The sequence below is a fragment of the Oncorhynchus kisutch genome, linkage group LG25 (assembly GCF_002021735.2).
Source record: "Oncorhynchus kisutch isolate 150728-3 linkage group LG25, Okis_V2, whole genome shotgun sequence".
Taxonomy (NCBI): Eukaryota; Metazoa; Chordata; class Actinopteri; order Salmoniformes; family Salmonidae; genus Oncorhynchus; species Oncorhynchus kisutch.
This window is the reverse complement of record NC_034198.2, coordinates 28,440,442-28,462,902: the sequence shown is the minus strand read 5'-3', so window position 1 is coordinate 28,462,902 and position 22,461 is coordinate 28,440,442. Positions and strand designations below refer to the sequence as shown.

The following is a 22,461-nucleotide window of genomic DNA, read 5'->3' as shown; positions in this document are numbered from 1 at the left end:
ATTTGTGTGAGATTGAGAGCATCAAGCTTAGATTGTAGGATGGCCAGGGTGTTAAGCATGTCCCAGTTTAGGTCACCTAACAGAATGAACTCTGAAGATAGATGGGGGGGGGGGGGGGGCAATCAATTCGCATATGGTGTCCAGGGCACAGCTGGGGGCAACGGCAACGGTAAGAGACTTGTTTCTGGAGAGGTGGATTTTTTAAAGTAGAAGCTCAAATTGTTTGGGCACAGACCTGGATAGTAAGACAGAACTCTGCAGGCTATCCCTGCAGTAGATTGCAACTCCGCCCCCTTTGGCAGTTCTATCTTGTCGGAAAATGTTATAGTTAGGGATGGAACTTTCAGGGTTTTTGGTGGTCTTCCTAAGCCAGAGTGTGCTAGGGCAGTGAATAAAACAAACTTAGGGAGGAGGCTTCTAATGTTAACATGCATGAAACCAAGGCTTTTACGGTTACAGAAGTCAACAAATGAGAGCGCCTGGGGAATGGGAGAGGAGCTAGGCCCCGCCCACACCATCTCTCTCTAACCTCAATTCTCTACCTCTCTAACCCCCGACTTTCTATTTCTCTCTACCCTCCACAATATTTCTCTCCCTAATATTTCCCTCTTTCTCATCTTCTTCCAGGTGATCAACAATGGCCCCAGCAGGCTCCCTGGCTCCATAGTGGACATCAGGATCCCCAACCGGCTGGCTGGCAATGGGGCCGACATGTTCCTCATCATGGACTCACAGGTCTGTCTGTCTGTATGTATGTATGTATCTGTCTATGTATGTATGTATCTGTCTATATATGTATGTATCTGTCTATATATGTATGTATCTGTCTATCTATCAATCAACCATCTGGCTGGCAAAAGGGCAGATGTGTACCATAGGTGTGTACCTCAGTCTGGCCTACCTGTCTGCCAACAACAGTCTTTTTACCTGTCCATCCATCTGTCCAAATGATCGACCAGGAATCTACATTATTTACCAATCCATCCATCCAAAAGCAGTCTATCAATCAAATTAAATGAATCAGATTCATGTATAAGGTCCTTGTTACATCAGCAGACTCTACAAAGTGCTTTACACCAAAGGCGTCCGCATGCTTCCCAGCCAAAACAGTTTGTGCATATATTATAGCCCTATTGGGGCGGTTTTACTGCGGCAGCTCAGGTAATGGAATTATGTGCACGAGCACAAATCACCACATCCGTCATTTTAGTCCTGTCCGAATCTGCCATGTCACTCGTTTTTACAGGAAGGTTGTTATCCCAGCCCTAAAAACCTACTGTTTTTCAGAAAACTCCCAGGTCCTCTGATAATACTTATCCTGTGCGAATCATCATTCCTGTGTTTTAAGGGATATTACAGAGTTTAACAGGTGGAGCACCCAGTTTGGGTAAGAACAGGGGAACAAATCGACACTTAAACAAAGTGCTATGCACATGGCCTACAGATGAATGATCTGTTTTGTCACATATCAACTTTCCTAGTGCCATACTTCTCTTTTAAATAATGAAGTGGACGATATTGTGCTAATGAATTGATAAATTGCAAAATACGTCAGGTAATTAAGTGTCTGCGTAGGTTGAAGGAAGTGAATTGATATGCATTATTATTTTGACTGAAAGTCATCAGGTCAATATCAGCATATTCCTAGACATTTGAAATATCTTCTCGCCTGGAGAGCCTCCAGGCTTCCTTCATAGCGGTCAATTTTGAATAAGGAAAACAAATTATTACAGGGGCAGTTTGGTAAAACTAATCCCATCCGAATCGTCCACTGGAAAAACGGACATGCTGGGGTAATAATTACATAACCGACGTTCTATAGTAATTCTAGTCCCATGCAAATAGGGTATGTTTTTGTTTGTTTTGGACTTTTTGGGGGGGCTGTTCGGGCTCACATCATTCTTTCTCGAGGCAAGCCAAGGTCAGTAGCCGAAGTCTACGCCCCTTCGACGGTGATTGGTCAGCAGTAGGGATTCTTCAATAAAGTATTTTTTGTTATTGAGAAATACTGCACTAAATATCTTAGTTTTTGCCGAGATCTCCTCGGCAAAAACATCAAAATGAATGACAGATTTCTTGAGTTTAATTCTAACAATTTTGAGGAAGTGTATATTGGCTACAGCATCTCAAAGTGGACAAATAGTGCTATTGGCGCTTTTTTTCTAATTGTTCAAGCAAAGGTCTTTTAAGGGACTATGCGAGCACATTCGTTCGGTTTGCCTAGCCAAGTTCAGCTCGGCGCCAGCCGAACTGAAGCATGCTAATGCTTAACCGAGCCTGGACTTCAAAGGGCAATCAAAAGGCTAGTGAAAAACTTCCTAGAAGGAAGATATCTAGACAAGAACCAGGCTCAGAGGGGAGACCCATAACATTATTTCGCTGTCTATATGTCCAACAGCAGTCTACCCACACTATTTACCCATTCGCCCAAACATCTGTACCTCTGGCATTATTTATTGGTTTATCGACCTTTGTTGCCTTTATCCTACAGAATGAAGTCTATCACTCTTGTTTGCCTTCATGGCCGAGTGCTCTGGATCCACAGTAGCAAACACTTTAATACAAGCTGCTAGTTTATCTGTCTAGGGTCATGGAACACAGGACCTGTTAGAACAGTGCTAGGCACCTTTTGAGGCCCCCAAAAAATCTATAAAGGGGAAAGAAATGTTGATACAGCTACTATAGCTAGCCTGGCTGGGCGACCATTTTGTTTCAGAACAGCAGTGTCTCATTTAGGCTGAGAAACTCCATACCCTCAGTGGGTGCTGTGTTATCATAACCCCTGCATATAGGTAGATCAGGGGAGAGCTCAACCTGTTAATTGTGTTGACTGTGTGAATGGGAGGACTGGAGCAGAGACTGCAGACCGTATCCCACCCTGCGTCACCACATCTGGAATCACTTGGAAGGATCAGATAGCTTGCATGGAACTAACGGGGAGATGGCGGGGGGAAACGGGGGGTAATGGGACACCTGCAGATCATTCTACTATTCTATAACATCCCCAACATAGATTTGGAGTCACAGCGATCAGAAACTGGGGCCCTGGTCAAAAGTAGTGCACTACATAGGGAATAGGGTGCCATTTTGGATACACATTTTGTCTGTGTTAATTAACACGGTCTGAATATGTAGTCTCTCTGTCCTATATGGATAAGGATTTTACAGTGAGATGTTCTCCTTATACTGTATTTCAGCGTGACAGACATCTATTAACAGACAAAATAAACATGCAAGAAAAACGAGCAAAAAAACTTGGCGCGTTGCAGTTTGTTTGATTTCCAGTCATGATCTTACATTCACCCTAACCTGTTGATTTCAGTGTAAAAAAAACAACAAGGTAACCCTTTATTTAGGAGCTCGGTTTAAGATTATACTTACCTGAGATTTGATTGGTATTAACTAAGAATCTGGTAGCAATGGATACAAAATAAATAAACATAATTGGTTAATTAGTCCAACACCTGTCTGGCACCAAATTGTGGGCTACACACTGACGCCAGAAACAACATTGTTTTTTCATGTACAATAATGATGCAGTCGTAAAACAAAACCAGCTTTTGAGAGTCAACAATGTCTTTATTGATATAATGTATCACAGCAAAATGAGCTGTGGTCCTTTCTCTAGGGAAACTAAACATACCATCAATCTATTCAGAATTCCATACCATTAAATTCTCTTCCAGCAGGGAGTCTCTCTCCTCTTTCTCTCTCCTCTCTCTCTCTCTCCTCTTTCTTTCTCTCTTCTCTCTCTCTCATTCTTTATCGCTCTCATTCTCTCTCTCTCTCTTTCTATCTCATTCTCGCATTCTCTCTCACCTCACTCTTTCTATATATCTCTCTCTCATCTAACAGACAGAGTTAAAGTTAGTCCACTGTATGAATGATATTGTCTGTCCAAAATGGCATCCTATTCCCGAAAAAGTAGTGCCCTATATAGGGAACAGAGTGCCATTTGGGTCACAGACATGACTCTTTCTCAGGCAGTGGATTGAAGTAACAAAAACACAGGATACCCTGGACAGTTAAGCCCAAAGTCATAAAAGTGTAGCGATTGTAGATAGAATAAAATAGTGCTCTGAAGGGGTAGAGAGGTAGTGGGTGGTATAAAACAGACAATGGAGAGGTTATAGGACACTTCCCCTTCTGGATAAGAGAGAGGGTGAGGTTGTGAGAGAGAGAAAGAAAGAAAGAGGGGGGGTCGGGTAGAGATGGAGAGATCAAAAAGGGGGATGAGAGAGGGAGAAAGCGAAGGATCGGGGAGAGATGGAGAGAGAGAAACAGAGTGTGGAGCGAGACAGAGGGAGAAAAAGAGGGATAGTAGAGAAAGAGAAATGGTGGGGGAGGGAGAAAGAAAGAGCGACAAAGAGAGAGATATGGGGGTAGAGAGGGAGAGGGGGGAGTCAGAGGAAAGCGTAAGCAGAGAGAGGAAAGGGGAAGTGTTCCCTGGGGGTATGGTTGGTGGTGATAAACCACCCTGGCTCTAAATCACTCCATATGGGAAACCTGTCAGGGAGCGGCACCGTCTGTCATTTTCTACCCCCACCTCCTGCCCTCCTGCTGGGGGACAGAACTTCCTCTCAACCCCTAAGACCCATAATCCTGGGACATCAGCAGGAATAGCTGACAGTATGCCTGATAGACAGGCTTGCGTCCCAAATGGCAGCCTACTCCCTATATAGTGTCCTACTTTTGACCAGAGCACTATATAGGAAGTAGGTTCCCATTTGGGACAGAGACAGTCTCCACATCCACACTCTCAAGCTCACACCCTGGGGACCCCTACAAGCTGAAGGCCGAGTCCAATGAACCAGAGTCAGACTTTTTTCTTCACTCAGCGACGGTCCCACAGGCACCCAGTCCTTGTACTTTTTAAAACAAGTAAAAATCATGTTAAACCAATAAACATATTGTTAAACCTTTAACATTATGAGAAATATATGTGTATGAACATCAGTGGGTCTTAAAAATAACATTATTGGGCTCTCAGGAGAGTCCTCTGTTATTACTTACTTGTAGAATGTGTATATTGTTGAACAATTCTGAGAGATTTCTCTCTCCAACTCCTATCCTCCCTCTCCTCCCTCAACCTCCCCCTCCTCTCTCCCCCTCTCCCTCCATCTCCCCAGGTGGCGGAGGGGCGAGGGAACTGTACCCCCCACAGGAACCCCCAGCCCTGTACCATCCCCCAGGACAGAGAGAATATCTTCCACACCATCTTCGCCTTCTTCACCAAGTCTGGCCGCAGGGTCCTGGTAAATAAACACACACGCATACAGAGAGAAACACACAACACAGACACAGAGAGAGAAATACACAACACAGACACAGAGAGAGAAACACACAACACAGACACAGAGAGAGAAACACACACACACACACATAGGCACAAAGAGAGAAAGTTTCACACACAGACGCACTCATGCAAACATACAGATGCATGCACACACACTTCCACACACACTTGGGACAGTCACAGTCAGTGGAGTTTTAGGGTTCACTGAAGGTATTTCCCCTGCTGATGTATGATGTGTGTTGTAGTGTAACAACTGTTCACCTCTCTCCTTCTTTCTCTCTCTGTCCTCTCTCCCTCTCTCCTGCTCTCTATCCCCCCTTTCTCTCTCTGTCCTCTCTCCCTCTCTCCTGCTCTCTATCCCCCCTTTCTCTCTCTGTCCTCTCTCCCTCTCTCCTGCTCTCTATCCCCCCCTTTCTCTCTCTGTCCTCTCTCCCTCTCTCCTGCTCTCTATCCCCCCTTTCTCTCTGTCCTCTCTCCCTCTCTCCTGCTCTCTATCCCCCTTTCTCTCTCTGTCCTCTCTCCCTCTCTCCTGCTCTCTATCCCCCCTTTCTCTCTCTGTCCTCTCTCCTGCTCTCTATCCCCCCTTTCTCTCTGTCCTCTCTCCCTCTCTCCTGCTCTCTATCCCCCCTTTCTCTCTCTGTCCTCTCTCCTGCCCTCTATCCCCCCTTTCTCTCTGTCCTCTCTCCCTCTCTCCTGCTCTCTATCCCCCCTTTCTCTCTCTGTCCTCTCTCCTGCCCTCTATCCCCCCTTTCTCTCTGTCCTCTCTCCCTCTCTCCTGCTCTCTATCCCCCCTTTCTCTCTCTGTGTCCCTATCTCTCTCCACTTCTCTCTCTCTCGCTCCCGCTCTCTATCCCCCATTCTTTCTCTCTCTGTGTCCCTATCTCTCTCCCCCTTCTCTCTCCACTTCTCTCTCTCGCTCCCGCTCTCTATCCCCCCTTCTTTCTCTCTCTCTCTGTCTCTTTCTCTCTCTCAATCCCTATCATTCCTCTCTCTCTCCATCTCGCTCTCTCTCTCTCTTTCTCTCCCAATTCCCCCTCTCACTGTCTCTCTACCTCATCTCTCTCTCCAACAGGATTGTGACCGGCCAGGGAGAGCATGTTTAACTATCTCATGTACTCTAGGCTCCCAGACCAAAGAGGATGCTATCAGTATAGATGTGAAACTTCTACTAAACACAGAGATACTGAATCGGGTATGCACATGGTTATTACATAATTATTACATGGTTGTTACATGATTATTACATGGTTGTTACATGATTATTACATGGTTGTTACATAGTTGTTACATGGTTATTACATATGACATTGTTACATGGTTGTTACATGATTATTACATATGACATTGTTACATGGTTGTTGCATGGTTATTACATGACATTGTTACATGGTTATTACATATGACATTGTTACATGGTTATTACATATGACATTGTTACATGGCTGTTACATGATTATTACATATGACATTGTTACATGGTTATTACATATGACATTGTTACATGGTTAGTACATATTATTACATTGTTACAAGGTTATTGCATATGACATTGTTACATGGTTATTACATATCACATTGTTACATGGTTGTTGCATGGTTATTACATATGACATTGTTACATAGTTGTTACATGGTTATTACATATGACACTTTTACATGGTTATTACATATGACATTGTTACATGGTTATTACATATGACATTACATGTTATTACATTATTATTATGTTATTACATGGTTATTACGTATTACATTATTACATGGTTGTTACATGGTTTTTACAAGGTTGTTACACGGTTATTACATGATTATTACGTATTACATTATTACATGGTTGTTACATGGTTTTTACAAGGTTGTTACACGGTTATTACATGATTATTACATTGTTACTGGACATGGTTATTACACAAGTATATTGGTATTGCATTATGGATCTAAAGGAAGTTGTATTAAACCCCCGCCCACCTTCTATTTATCCCCCCTTCTCCTCACACACCTATAGGACAGCTCGTCGTTGATCCAGTTCGTGACGAGGGGTAATGTGAGAGTGGACGGGAGGGCCATGGAGGTACCAGAGGGGCTATCAGAAGACACTTCAGTAAGAACATCACTCACACAGATGTATTACTGCAAAGCACTTTACATTATGTGTGACCCAATCAGCATGTTTGAGGGGATCAGTTTCAGCATGTAGTAGACACAACATGATGTCCGTGAGACAGCCAGTTTAATACTATTAGGTGTTGTACCTCAGCCAGCCTTGAGGGGTGAATCTAGAAGCTGAATCTTGATTTAAGCCTGGGGAGCAGCTGGTGGCAGGAAACCAGCTCAACCTGGATGTCATGGGGGTTGTATTTTGGGGGGGGGGTGAGTCCTCAAGGACAGCAGGGTAGCACACACACACACACATACATACACACTCACACAGGGCAGCAGGCCTTTGCGTTGAGTGATTGGATGTGCCTGTGGACCAGTGGAATGAAGTGACGAGCGCTCGGCATCCCCTCATCCCAGATCCTCTCAGCTGATTATATTGATGACCTCCAGGCCCCAGCTCGTTGCTCCATCTCCTAGCGTAGGTTCCTGTGCTCCCTCGGGGTGCAGTAGTCTTGGTTTATCTTTACTGCGATGGGGCCCTTTTCCCAGCAAGCCTGTTACTTATCAACAGCTGACAAGACTTAGTTTATCACCCATGCCATGCAAACAGGCCCTAGTAAATGATGGGAGAACAAAATAATGTATGAGTTATAAAGATCAGCAATGGAAGACTCGCCTTAAATGGTTCCTTAAGTTTTAGTACCCGTAGGCATAGACATTTTTTCAACGTTGTTAGCTCAGCACAAACTCAGCTGGAGTCAGTCAGAGTACAGATCAGAAGGTAACATACGTTCCCATTGCACACACGCAAGTGATTTGGCATTCATAATGACAGAAGGCAGAATTCCACAACGGATTTTTGTTTTTACAAATGTGGGAAAGCGTTCAGGAGGAGTGACAGTTAAAGAAGATTTATCCTCGTCACCTTCTGGGTCTCTGTCTTCTCTGTCTGTTGTTCGGCCGGTGTTGTGTTTTTCATGCCACATTTGCATCCTTATCCCATGAGGACTGGAGTCTCACACGGTGAAACACTCCTGATAACGCTGCGTACGCATCCCAAATGGCACCCTATTACATATATAGTGCTCGTACTTTTGATCACAGAAGTAGTGCACGATATCAGGAATAGGATGCCATTTGGGACGTTTCCTGACAGTATTCTTAACGGAACACGTTACAGTTTAAAGAGGTGAAATTCTTCCATATTTCATGGTCATTTTCCTTTTCGCTATGCACCATATATTCCAGTTGGAATGGTGTGTTATTGTGGAAGCCTGATGTCTAGGATGGAGGGACAGGAGAAGGGTTTCCTGGGTTCAAACGCTATGGCTGATCTTTCTTACATATTTTGATTGTTTGCTCTAGCCTGCCTGGAGTGTCAGATGGGCGAGCTTTGCAGTTCAATTGGTCCATTAAGCCAGGCAAGCTCAATCAAGCACAGACACAAACACACACTGTCTGGTTGCCACCTATAGTAGTGTGTGTGCGCGTGTTTGAGACCACGTCTCCCCTCCAGAGACAATATTTAGGCTCACTCCCTCTCTGGCCTTGGAGGTTGGCACTTAGCTAAATTATGAAGAGTTAAGTCAACTAAGGATTTTGTCAGCGTAAACACAGATAATTTAGTGGGTCATTGTAAATTAATGTCATGGGAAGCAGGCAAAAATGTCTTAGACCTATAATTTATAGTGGGATCAGACTGTCTGTTTGTTCAGACTGAGAATGTTTGTTATGAAGTTCTTATTTGAATTTAACAAACCAGTTCTCTTAAATTCATAAATGAGCTGACTATACAGTAGTTTCAATGTTGTTTTAAAATCTCATGTCATATGCACTGAAATGGCTATATACATCGCTCCAATTTTGATTGGTATCACATAATGTGCAGCACAATATTATCTGTGGCCTTACTGTGTGAGGATGATGCAATAGTAGGATTGATTTGATTCATGTTTTGAAATACGTTCACATGTACAAAGAAATAACTAAACACTTCAAATGTAGATGGGTAACAGGTATTTTATGCAACGGAATATTCTACTCTCTTCTTAGATTAGAACAAGAATGCTGCAATTGTATGATTGATTTGAAATCATAACGCCATGGGATCCTCTATCTTTCTCAGACATTCTTGCTTCATCCAACTCCTTTTAAAAGTCACCTTGGAATAGTCCTCCAGACATTCCAGTCTCTGACACAGCCAAACTTGCATTCCAAATGGCACCCTATTCCCTGTAGTGCACACTACTTTTGACTAGGGCTTTGACCAGAGCCCTATGGGTCCTGGTCAAAAGTAGTGCACTTTAAATGGAATAGGGTGCCATTTGGGACAGAGACCAAGTAATACTCTCACTATTGTTCCAAAAAGGAACTTCCCGTGAGCCTGTTTAAAAAGTAAGACATTTCACAGCAGACACTATTATCAACCAGGAAATGGCATCATCATGCAGTCGTCATTCAACCCTGCACCTTAGAGGCTGCTGCCCTATGTACATAGACATGGAATCACTGGTCACTTTAAAAATGGAACACTAGTCACCTTAATAATGTTTACATCCTGTTTTACTCATTTCATATGGACTGTATATACTGTATTTTAGTCAATGCCACTCTGACATTGCTCTTCCTAATATTCATCTATTTCTTAATTCCATTCTTTTACTTTTAGATGTGTGTATTGTTGTGAATTGTTAGATACTACTGCACTGTTGCAGCTAGTAACACAAGCATTTCACTACACCTGCAATAACATCTGCTAAATATGTGTATGTGACCAATAACATTTGATTCTCTTAAACTCCACCAGACCGTAGAAGATATTCCCACTGTGCTTGCATCCCAAATAGCACCCTATTCCCTACATAGTGCACGACTTTTGACCAGCTCTCATTGGGCCCTGGTCAAAATTTGTGCACTCGTTAGGGAACAGGGTGACCTTTGGGATTCGGCCACAGTCCAATGGGAATGTCTTCCGTGGTCTGGTTTGTCTGTCAGATATAGACTGATACAGATCTCATAGAGAGCTTTGGATCTTTGGTATTTCTAGATAATGAGACACAGGTGAGCAGGTCTCTGGGTTTTATTTTAAACTCGTCTCTGTGTCCGTGTGTCTGTCTGTGTTGTAATGTGATCTTGGTTTGTGCACAGTATTTCTCTGTGTTTCCAATGTAATTTTGTCTGTAGCCTCGAGTTTCCCATCTTTCACATTTCCATCACTAGGGAAAGTTAGCATATTTGTAGGTATACGTAATATTTCGGAAACAATTCATATTTTCCAGATGAGTGTTAGTGTATATATTTGTGTTTGACTGTAATCTTGTTGTGTCTGTACGTCTAAGTCTATTTGTCTTCTTGTTGTGTTTTAGGTGGTGTTCCAGGAGCCGAGGGGCTAAGTGGTTGGCTGGATGTCTCTGTGTGTCTGTGTTTGATGTTTGACTGTATTCTTATTGTGTTGCAGCTTGTGTTTGAGGCGCTCCACAGCCAGGAGCCAAGGGGCTATGTTGTTGGTTGGATCATTGCCATCAGCCTGCTGGTGGGAATACTCATCTTCCTACTGCTGGCTGTTCTGCTCTGGAAGGTAACACACACACACTCACACACACACACACACAAACACACATTGTCTTCTGCAGTACAGCGAATAGTATGGACTATACTTGGTTATTGTGTTGTTATTGGGAGGTGTTTGTCCCTCATATTGTTTTAGACTATAGCCTAGAACACCTCCCCTCTAACTGGTAAACACACCCTCATCGTGCTCTAGTCTACACTGTAGCCTCCAACTCTGGTTGACCTGTATCCAGGTCAAAACATTAACCACAACTCCAAATTCTAACACAAAGTAATGAAGGCTGGGGTCATTAAGGACTGTACCCTGTCATTTACTAATTTGACACATTTGTCCTATCATAATTATCATAATTATCTCTAATCTACATAATTAGTTTCCTCACCACTTAATGGCACTATCTTTAATTGCTGTAGTTTGTGTCGTGGTAATGTATAATGTAGGGCTCTCCAACCTTGTTCCTGGAGAACTACCCTCCAGTAGGTTTTCACTCCAACCTTGTTCCTGGAGAACTACCCTCCAGTAGGTTTTCACTCCAACCTTGTTCCTGGAGAACTACCCTCCAGTAGGTTTTCACTCCAACCCAGTTCCTGGAGAACTACCCTCCAGTAGGTTTTCACTCCAACCCAGTTCCTGGAGAACTACCCTCCAGTAGGTTTTCACTCCAACCCTGTTCCTGGAGAACTACCCTCCAGTAGGTTTTCACTCCAACCCTGTTCCTGGAGAACTACCCTCCAGTAGGTTTTCACTTCAACCCAGTTCCTGGATAACTACCCTCCTGTAGGTTTTCACTCCAACCCAGTTCCTGGAGAACTACCCTCCTGTAGGTTTTCACGCCAACCCTGTTCCTGGAGAACTACCCTCCTGTAGGTTTTCACGCCAACCCTGTTCCTGGAGAACTACCCTCCAGTAGGTTTTCACGCCAACCCTGTTCCTGGAGAACTACCCTCCAGTAGGTTTTCACGCCAACCCCAGTTGTAACTAATGTGATTCAGCTTATCAACCAGCTAATTATTATAATCAGGTGCGCTAGATTAGGGTTGGAGCAAAAACCTACATGACTGTAGCTCTCCAAGAACAGGGTCGGAGAGCCCTGGTATGATGTCGCCATCATTGGCTATTGTCATTTGGCATATTGTCAGAGGAACATTTTCTCCCTGTGCTAATGCGTAAGCTCGTTAAACAACAAGCTGCATTAGGCAATTTGTGTAGAGCCTCTTGGTTTGTCTGTGGCAGTGCTACATTTCTTCTGAAAAAGACAGTCAGCACTCTCAAATAAAGTATGACTTTGAATTATTATCAGCAGTTGCAATGAACACATTTCAGCCATCAAGCCTTTGTCAGTGCTACGTTGTCCAGAGATTGGTTCACACAGAGTCCAGTTGTGAAGTGCTGCTTCTCTTGGATTAGAGCGGCATGCAGTCAGTCACAGGGGAGGTGCTCTTGGCCAGTCTTTAACAACCATCCCAGGAACAATACAGGGAACTCACTATAATTTACACCAACCATACATACCACGCACACACACACACACACACAGTCAAGCAGACACACACACCATACCACACACATGAAAGAAAGGGGAAATGGCAATCACACTGATGTCCAGACAAGAGGCCCCCCCCCCCTCTTAATTCTCTTCACACAAAACTCCTATGGAATACCATGACTAAACCCTGGAATGTTGGTCCTGGGATATCCTCTGTGTGTGTGTGTGTGTGTGTGTGTGTGTGTGTGTGTGTGTGTGTGTGTGTGTGTGTGTGTGTGTGTGTGAGACACCAGCCATCCCCCCTCCCTTTGCCCAGGTCCTTGCACCCTGCCAAAATAAACCCCTCTTACAAGCGCCATGTCCACTATTTCCCTTTTTCTGGAAATTCCTGAGAGGCAGAGGTGTCCCAAATGGCACCCTATTCCCTATATAGTGCCCCACTTTTGACCAGGGTCCATAGGGAATCCCATAGGGCTCTGGTCAGAAGTAGTGCAATACTGTATGTACATATGTAAGATCTTAATATGATCACTCTTTTGTTGCTGAGAATTTTCCTGCCAGCAGGAAATGTAAACTTGTAGTGTATTCAAGGTTCAAAAAAGGCTTCTAAAGTTTGTAGAATTTCCACAAACTGTATCAACCCCTAAAAAAAATGTCCATTAATTATAATCCACATAATAATTCAGTTTCATGTTGCTACAGGATTCTTTTTCTGCTGTAGCAAACTGGCTCAAATTAAGATCCTACATCTGTCGGAAATAGGGTGCCATTTGAGACGCAGTCTAGAGGTCTGTATCAATAAACAGTCTGGTCAATCGAGATATATGAATGAAATCAATGCGAGAGAGAAAAGACAACATACCATACCATCATGACAGTACCACATACAATCAGCACATCATCATCAAATAAACATTTAGAATAGTAGAAACTACATAAAACAATATAAAACATGAGAAGCACAAGGAAGACACCACAACAGCAGGGCCCGGAAGCTCACTTTGAGCTCCTAATGGAGCAAAGGGCCTCAACAGTGCATCTCCAGCAAAGGAAGCCTGGAACTTCATTCAATGTGGTTCTATCCTGGTGGTTGCTGCCTGGTGGCCAGTGTAATAGAGACTGGTAAATCTTAACAGGTCAAACATCTGGCCGTAGGTCCACCTCACTGGCAAATGCTCCTTCCCATTGGCCCCTAGAACAACTGCCTACGATGGCTCCTGGAGTGGTCTAGCGGTCTAAGCCACTGCCTCAGGGATGCATGCACCAGTGCAAGCGAGGGTTTGAATCCGACCCACTGCTAGCACACCCTCTCCTCCTACCTTTACTGTCAGCCTTTCACTGTCCTACAGTATATAATACCGTACATACAAACAATATGAAACTGCTGACGCTAAGAACAACTGACATGAGTCAAACATCTGGCCATAGGTCCATCTCACTCCCTAACCTTTGCACCTGAGATTCTAGAAACTGTTGATTGTTGATGCCCATATGAGCAGAGATAATGGAATAGAGACATGTAAATCTTAACAGGTTAAACATCTGGCCACTCCACCTCACCACTGACCCTGAGCTAACAACAAGTGGTTTTATTCTCTCCCCTCTCCTTGTCATCCTCCTCTCCTTCCCCCTTTCCCAGATGGGTTTCTTCCGCCGGCGCTACCGGGAAATCATCGAGGCTGAGAAAAACAGGAAGGACAGTGACGAGAGCTGGGATTGGGTGGAAAAGAACCACTGAGAGACAGAAGCCAATGAGAGCGCAGGAATTGGGGATTGGGTCAATGGTGGATCCAATGAGCTGGGGGCTTTCACCACAGCCAGCCAATCAGGACTAAGGGCCCTTCAATCTTCCATATGTGGAAGAGGAAAAAATATTCTCCGGATTTTTCGGAGGGAGACCTGACATTTTAGTGGGTGGGGGACTGGGGATTGAGGAAACGAACGAACAGACATCTGAGGTGATGGTTGGTGTGGCTTGCAAGGGTCGTATTCATTAGGACCCTAATTCAGTGCAACAGAAAATGGATATTCGCGTTTTTTATTTGACAAGCCCAATGAGTCTTTTCCTGTTTGTTTTCTTCCGTTTGGTGCCAAATGAAAACAACACTCGCAATAGAATTGAATTAGTCCCTATGGAGCTTATGGAGATAACTTCCTGACAGTCAAATCTATGAAGGTAACTCTCTGCCAACAGAAAATAACAGAATGGAACTGGTAAAGAAAGAAGGGGCCTGTTCAGAAGGCTGTAACATAGATAGAAATATATCGTGCAGAACAGAAATGATTGTCATATATATACGAATAGGGAATTGCATCAGCTCTATTCATTCTATTTCTATCTGCAACGTTCAGAGTGCTTCACGTCCCTGAATTCACCCAAGGAGATTGATGTCCTGTGACAGGAAGTGGAAATGACAGATATTATCAGACAAGACCATGAAAACCCTCAGGGCTCTGTTTTAATAGTAGCAAAAATTTATTTTTATACATATTATAGCCATATTGTATTAAATTGGGGCTTCGAGAAAGGGTTGGTTGGGGTTTTTGAAGTCTAATGTAAGCATATCTATATGTTTTTCTTTAAAGCACTGATGTCCGAGTTGATAAGAAGAGTTGATGCTAAGTTTATCCTTTCTTTTTGAGGCCAAAGATAATCTATAGTATAGTATATGAGTATAGTATATAATTCTGTACTGTTTCCTGCTCCCAAATATCTCTTGAATATCTCACACATATCCTTCTCCCTTAGATATCTATATGGCAACCAGCCAAAGCAAGTCCAATGAAAGCCCATATAAATATAACTATTAGAGCGGACATTCCCATTCAAGTCAACATTCTATTTTTATGTGTAGACCTTCCCTTCACCATAAACAGAGCTATATTTTTGTCACACATCGAAGTTGTCATTGTCATGAAGAAATGCTGATAACCAAGCAAAAGAGTTCGAATACGTTTTTAATTGATTGTATATGTAACACTTTTCCAGACCCTCAAAGCGCTTTATATAGTAAAGAGGAAACTCACCTCATCAACTACCAAGTAACCCATGGTCCAGATGTAGACATCACCAACACCACTGTAGCTAGAGCATTTCATTTATAGTTAGAGCTCTGTTCAGTCTGTATGACTGAAGCGTTACAGATTGCGCGCTAGAAATGTAAAGCCGACATGCTGTGTTTACCGTGAATGCTGTGTTTACCGTGAATGCTGTGTTTACCGTGAATGCTGTTGTCACCGTGAATGCTGTGTTTACCGCGAATGCCGTGTTTACCGTGAATGCCGTGTTTACCGTGAATGCCGTGCTTACCGTGAATGCTGTTGTCATGTGAATGCTGTTGTCACCGTGAATGCCGTGTTCACCGTGAATGCCGTGCTTACCATGAGTGCCGTGTTTACTGTGAATGCCGTGCTTACCGTGAATGCCGTGTTCACTGTGAATGCCGTGCTTACCGTGAATGCCGTGTTTACTGTGAATGCCGTGCTTACCGTGAATGCCGTCTCTGCTAACGAGGAAACATTGCCTTTACATTTCAATCACGCTGTAATGCGGAACTTCCGCGATACAGATTGAAAAGAGACCTTAATTTGCCACATTTCACAAAGTGTGGTCGTTTCAAACTGAAAGTTTAAAATGTGAGTAAGGCAGAAGACAGTGGATAGAGGAGGAGTGGATAGATGGCATAAACAGATCATCATTTTTTAGCTCAAAGAAGCATTCCACTTGTCGCCACTAAGTTAATAATCTCTCCAGTGTTGTGTGCCAGAGGAGAAGGTCCATCAATTAGATGATAGTCTGGAAAATTTCACAAATCATGGTATTTAAATCATTTCAAAATGTTTTTGACTGTATCCTTTCATATGAGTGGAAAGGTTTACATTATACCTTTAAATTGCCATTATACCTATGTAACTACATAAAAAGAACTGTATAAACAACATTGTAGTTACAGTAGTGATAGAGTATTGGCATAGGGCTATGCATTAGATGCAAATTAGAACATTTTGGTTTTACAGTTAAAATGTGTAATTTAACCCACATCCCGCCAATCTTTTGAAGCTACGACAAATGTTGTAAAGGAGAAGTGGAATATAGGCTACATTCTTTGAGAATCAAGTGTCAAAAGCTGTTTTGGCAAAGAGCTATCGCTCAGACATCCACATGATCAATCACAAGCATAGCCTGTTTCAAATTTCAGTAAACATGTTTTTATGATCCTCAATGTAGGATCATATGTTGATTATAATGCCAAACATGACAATGACTAAATAGAAATGGGCTATACAGCTCAAACAGGTCTGGGACCAGGCTAGAGCGATACCAAACCTTATAGGATGTTTTACTCTACATTGCCGGAAGAACACAGCCTAGATCCAAACTGAATTGTTCCGTTTCACTATTGTTTCAGTTCATGTTTGCCACAGTTTTACAATAGTGAAGCTGAATAATTCAGTTAGAATCGAGGCTAGGATGAATATTTGAGATCAGAGTAAACTATACCAACCTACAGTTGAAGTTGGAAGTTTACATACACTTAGGTTGGAGTCATTAAAACTTGTTTTTCAACCACTACACAAATTTCTTGTTCACAAACTATAGTTTTAGCAAGTCGGTTAGAACTTCTACTTCGTGAATGACACAAGTAATTTTTCCAACAATTGTGTCACAATTCCAGTGGGTCAGACGTTTACATACACTAAGTGCCTTTAAACAGCTTGGAAAATTCCAGAAAATGATGTCATGGCTTTAGAAGCTTCTGATAGGCTAATTGACATCATTTGAGTTAATTGGAGGTTTACCTGTGGATGTATTTCAAGGCCTACCTTCACACTCAGTGCCTCTTTGCTTGACATCATGGGAAAATCAATATAAATCAGCCAAGACCTCAGAAAAAAATTGTAGACCTCCACAAGTCTGGTTCATCCTTGGGAGCAATTTCCAAACGCCTGAAGGTACCGCTTTCATCTGTACAAACAATAGTATGCAAGTATAAACACCATGGGACCACGCAGCCGTCATACCGCTCAGGAAAGAGACGCATTCTGTCTTCTAGAGATGAACTTACTTTGGTGCGAAAAGTGCAAATCAATCCCAGAACAACAGCAAAGGACCTTGTGAAGATGCTGGAGGAAACAGGTACAAAAGTATCTATATTCACAGTAAAACGAGTCCTATATCAACATAACCTGAAAGGCAGCTCAACAAGGAAGAAGCCACTGCTCAAAAACCTCCATAAAAAAGCCAGACTATGGTTTGCAACTGCACATGGGGACAAAGATTGTACTTTTTGGAGAAATGTCCTCTGGTTTGATGAAACAAAAATAGAACTGTTTGGCCATAATGACCATCGTTATGTTTGGAGGAAAAAGGGGGAGGCGTGGTAGCATCATGGTGTGGGGGTGCTTTGCTGCAGGAGGGACGGGTGCACTTCACAAAATAGATGGCATCATGAAGGAGGAAAATTATGTGGATATATTGAAGCAACATCTCAAGACATCAGTCAGGAAGTTCAAGCTTGGTCGCAAATAGGTCTTCCAAATGGACAATGACCCCAAGCATACTTCCAAAGTTGTGGCAAAATGGCTTAAGGACAATGAAGTCAAGGGATTGGAGTGGCCATCACAAAGTCCTGACCTCCATCCTATAGAACATTTGTGGGCAGGACTGAAAAAGCTTGTGCGAGCAAGGAGGCCAACAAACCTGACTCAGTTACACCAGCTCTGTAAGAAGGAATGGGCCAAAATTCACCCAACTTATTGTGGAAAGCTTGTGGAAGACTACCCAAAACGTTTGACGTAAGTTAAACAATTTACAGGAAATGCTACACTCAATTAGTATTTGGTATGTGAACTTCTGACCCACTGGGAATGTGATGAAAGAAATACAAGCTGAAAGAAATCATTATCTCTATTATAATTCTGACATTTAACATTCTTAAAATGAAGTGGTTATCCTAACTGACCTAAAACATACATTTTTACTAGGATTAAATGTCAGGAATTGTGAAAAACTGAGTTTAAATGTATTTGGCTAAGGGGTATGTAAACTTACGATTTCAACTGTACCTACACCAATTCCATTACTAGAGGCCCAGGGCATTTAATACCAACCTACACCCATTAGTAGATTCCCAGGGCATTTAATACCTACCTACACCCATTAGTAGAGGCCCAGGGCATTTAATACCTACCTACACCCATTAGTAGAGGCCCAGGGCATTTTATAACTACCTACACCCATTAGTAGAGGCCCAGGGCATTTAATACCTACCTACACCCATTAGTAGAGGCCCGGGGCATTTAATACCTACCTACACCCATTACTGGGGGCCCGGGGCATTTAACACCTACCTAGACCCATTAGTAGAGGCCCAGGGCATTTAATACCTACCTACACCCATTAGTAGAGGCCCAGGGCATTTAATACCTACCTACACCCATTACTAGAGACCAATGGTATTGCATACCTAGCTACACCCATTACTAGAGGCCCCTTCCCATGACAGAGAAACAGGGCTGAGTAATACCCTTAAAATAGCAAGGTTAGGGAATGTGCTTCACTCTACTCCATCACCATGCATAAACTACTAGCTATTTAAGGCTTATGAGAACATCTAGTTTTAAAGTCAACATGTTTGAATGTAAGTGTTCGAAACTGATACGACTGAATCATCTGGAATGCTCCCATTAAAGCTACAATCTGGGAGACATGTTTTGAGGTAACGGTATACAGCTGAAGGATGGGTCCTATATACAGTGGGGCAAAAAAGTATTTAGTCAGCCACCAATTGTGCAAGTTCTCCCACTTAAAAAGATGAGAGAGGCCTGTAATTTTCATCACAGGTACACTTCAACTATGACAGACTAAATGAGAGAGAAAAAATCCAGAAAATCACATTGTAGGATTTTTTATGAATTTATTTGCAAATTATGGTGGAAAATAAGTAATTGGTCAATAACAAAAGTTTATCTCAATACTTTGTTATATACCCTTTGTTGGCAATGACAGAGGTCAAACGTTTTCTGTAAGTCTTCACAAGGTTTTCACACACTGTTGCTGGTATTTTGGCCCATTCCTCCATGCAGATCTCCTCTAGAGCAGTGATATTTTGGGTCTGTTGCTTGGCAACACGGACTTTCAACTCCCTCCAAAGATTTTCTATGGGGTTGAGATCTGGAGACTGGCTAGGCCACTCCAGGACCTTGAAATGCTTCTTACGAAGCCATTCCTTCGTTGCCCGGGCGGTGTGTTTGGGATCATTGTCATGCTGAAAGACCCAGCCACGTTTCATCTTCAATGCCCTTGGTGATGGAAGGAGGTTTTCACTCAATCTCACGATACATGGCCCCATTCATTCTTTTCTTTACACTTATCAGTCGTTCTGGTCCCTTTGCAGAAAAACAGCCCCAAAGCATGATGTTTCCACCCCCATGCTTCACAGTAGGTATGGTGTTCTTTGGATGCAACTCAGCATTCTTTGTCCTCGAAACACGACGAGTTGAGTTTTTACCAAAAAGTTATATTTTGGTTTCATCTGACCATATGAAATTCTCCCAATCTTCTTCTGGATCATCCAAATGCTCTCTAGCAAACTTCAGACGGGCCTGGACATGTACTGGCTTAAGCAGGGGGACACGTCTGGCACTGCAGGATTTGAGTCCCTGGCGGCGTAGTGTGTTACTGATGGTAGGCTTTGCTACTTTGGTCCCAGCTCTCTGCAGGTCATTCACTAGGTCCCCCCGTGTGGTTCTGGGATTTTTGCTCACCGTTCTTGTGATCATTTTGACCCCACGGGGTGAGATCTTGCGTGGAGCCCCAGATCGATGGAGATTATCAGTGGTCTTGTATGTCTTCCATTTCCTAATAATTTCTCCCACAGTTGATTTCTTCAAACCAAGCTGCTTACCTATTGCAGATTCAGTCTTCCCAGCCTGGTGCAGGTCTACAATTTTGTTTCTGGTGTCCTTTGACAGATCTTTGGTCTTGGCCATAGTGGAGTTTGGAATGTGACTGTTTGAGGTTGTGGACAGTTGTCTTTTATACTGATAACAAGTTCAAACAGGTGCCATTAATACAGGTAACGAGTGGAGGACAGAGGAGCCTCTTAAAGAAGAAGTTACAGGTCTGTGAGAGACAGAAATCTTGCTTGTTTGTAGGTGACCAAATACTTATTTTCCACCATAATTTGCTAATAAATTAACTAAAAATCCTACAATGTTATTTTCTGGATTTCTTTTCTCATTTTGTCTGTCATAGTTGAAGTGTACCTATGATGAAAATTACAGGCCTCTCTCATCTTTTTAAGTGGGAGAACTTGCACAATTGGTGGCTGACTAAATACTTTTTTGCCCCACTGTATAAAGAAAGCTACAATCTGGGATAAAAAAAAGACACATTACAGCAATGCCACTTGTTTTGGTGATGGTATACAGCTGAGGGGATAGGTGGTATAAGAATTTTTAATGACCATGGAACAGATTCCCAGAATGCACCTTTTAAAGCACATATCTATTTGAGAAAGGGACCATTAATCCATTGTAAGAGACCCATAACCCTGTAAACACCAGTGTCTCTTTCTCAAAGTGTGGATATGTGTTATCTGATCAGATGAGTAAACCCAATTTAATCTAAAGCTTTCCTGACATGGAATGATGTAATTGACGAACAATGAGATAGATGTGTGTGGATGTGAGATGTTTTAAAAGCGCACACCTGTCAATTTAAAAGGGTTGAAAAGTTTCTGAATGTGCAATCCCAAATGTTGCATGTGCTAGGCAGAGGCGCAACTTTGGTTTTAGATGTGGGGGGGCCCATAATTTGTTTTATTTTATCCAGTCGGATAAACACTCCAAACAGCCTACCCGACCGCTCGGATGCGTCCGCGTGGTCCTAAAGCACATTGAAGTGGATTTAACAAGTGACATCAATAAGGGGTCATAGCTTTCACCTGGTCAGTCTATGTCATGGAATGAGCAGGTGTTCCTAATGTTTTGTACACTCAGTGTATATAAAAACAGCCTTTGGCGTTTCAGAGAGGCTTTTGTGTGATAATTAAATTAGGCTCTATTCAATTTGTATCGCTGAAGTGTTACAGATTGCGCACTAACATTTTTACGGTAATTTCCTATTGAGCTGACATCTGCAGTGTTTACCGTGAATACAGTCTCCACTAACTTGGGAACAATGCCTTTAAATTTGAACTTTTGTTATACGGATTGAATAGAGCCCTAAGTTATGTAGAGCTTTTTGAAAGCTGAATTGTGTGGTGTTCCTTTACAAGTCTAAAAGGCTGAGACACTTTACTGTGCTTACTATGATGGCATTGTCTTTATCAATCATGCTGCATTGATCTCTGATTGATTGGTTAGAAATACATCCTATATTTTAATGTCACCCATTCATTTCACTGGCATGGCAAGTACTGTACACATTCACCATCTCCTCTGCACCTGATATAGTTATCTATGGAAACTTGACATGTTTTTTTGTATTTTAACTGTGATGGTTTCGTTCTTTACTTGTATATTGTTTCACCTTTATCACACCATAGGTATTTGAATTTTGTTTAAGATATACTACTGTCACTGAATTATCATTTGTATAAAAGTATTGATCTACATGTTTGATGTTTAAACTCATGTTCAAGCTGTATATTTATCTGTTGATACATTTTAGATTAAAACGAAGTTCTCTTCTTTTTTTTTTATCAAGAAATGTTCTCCCACTTTGACGTTGTTATAGCTGTAGCGGTTTGCGGTGTATGTGGCCCTCTTGTGGCAGACAGACGGTACTTTTCTCACAGTAAAAATTAGAAGGGGGAAATGTCATCTGATACTGGTTGCCATGAAACACTCACATTAAGCACAGAGCTTCTCACTCAGTTGCGTCTAAATAATGAATGTGAGATGAAACAACTAGACTACAGCGCCATGCTGCAACAGTTGCAGACAGAGCTGTCATCCTCACAGGTAAATTCAGCATTTAATTTATTGAAAGCTTTCATCCTC

The 22,461-nt window shown here is 42.5% G+C and overlaps 1 protein-coding gene across 1 annotated transcript in view; it reads left to right on the top strand.

Moving 5' to 3' along the window:
* itga9 (integrin, alpha 9) overlaps positions 1-17,055 on the top strand; it is a 135,531-nt gene extending 118,476 nt beyond the window's left edge. The window contains exons 23-28 of the mRNA XM_020461012.2: positions 628-735; positions 5,130-5,255; positions 6,369-6,488; positions 7,302-7,397; positions 10,854-10,973; positions 14,093-17,055. Coding sequence (XP_020316601.2) covers positions 628-735; positions 5,130-5,255; positions 6,369-6,488; positions 7,302-7,397; positions 10,854-10,973; positions 14,093-14,191 — 669 coding nt within the window. The 3' untranslated portion in view covers positions 14,192-17,055. The remainder of the gene's footprint in view (positions 1-627; positions 736-5,129; positions 5,256-6,368; positions 6,489-7,301; positions 7,398-10,853; positions 10,974-14,092) is intronic.
* Positions 17,056-22,461: the final 5,406 nt, after the last annotated feature.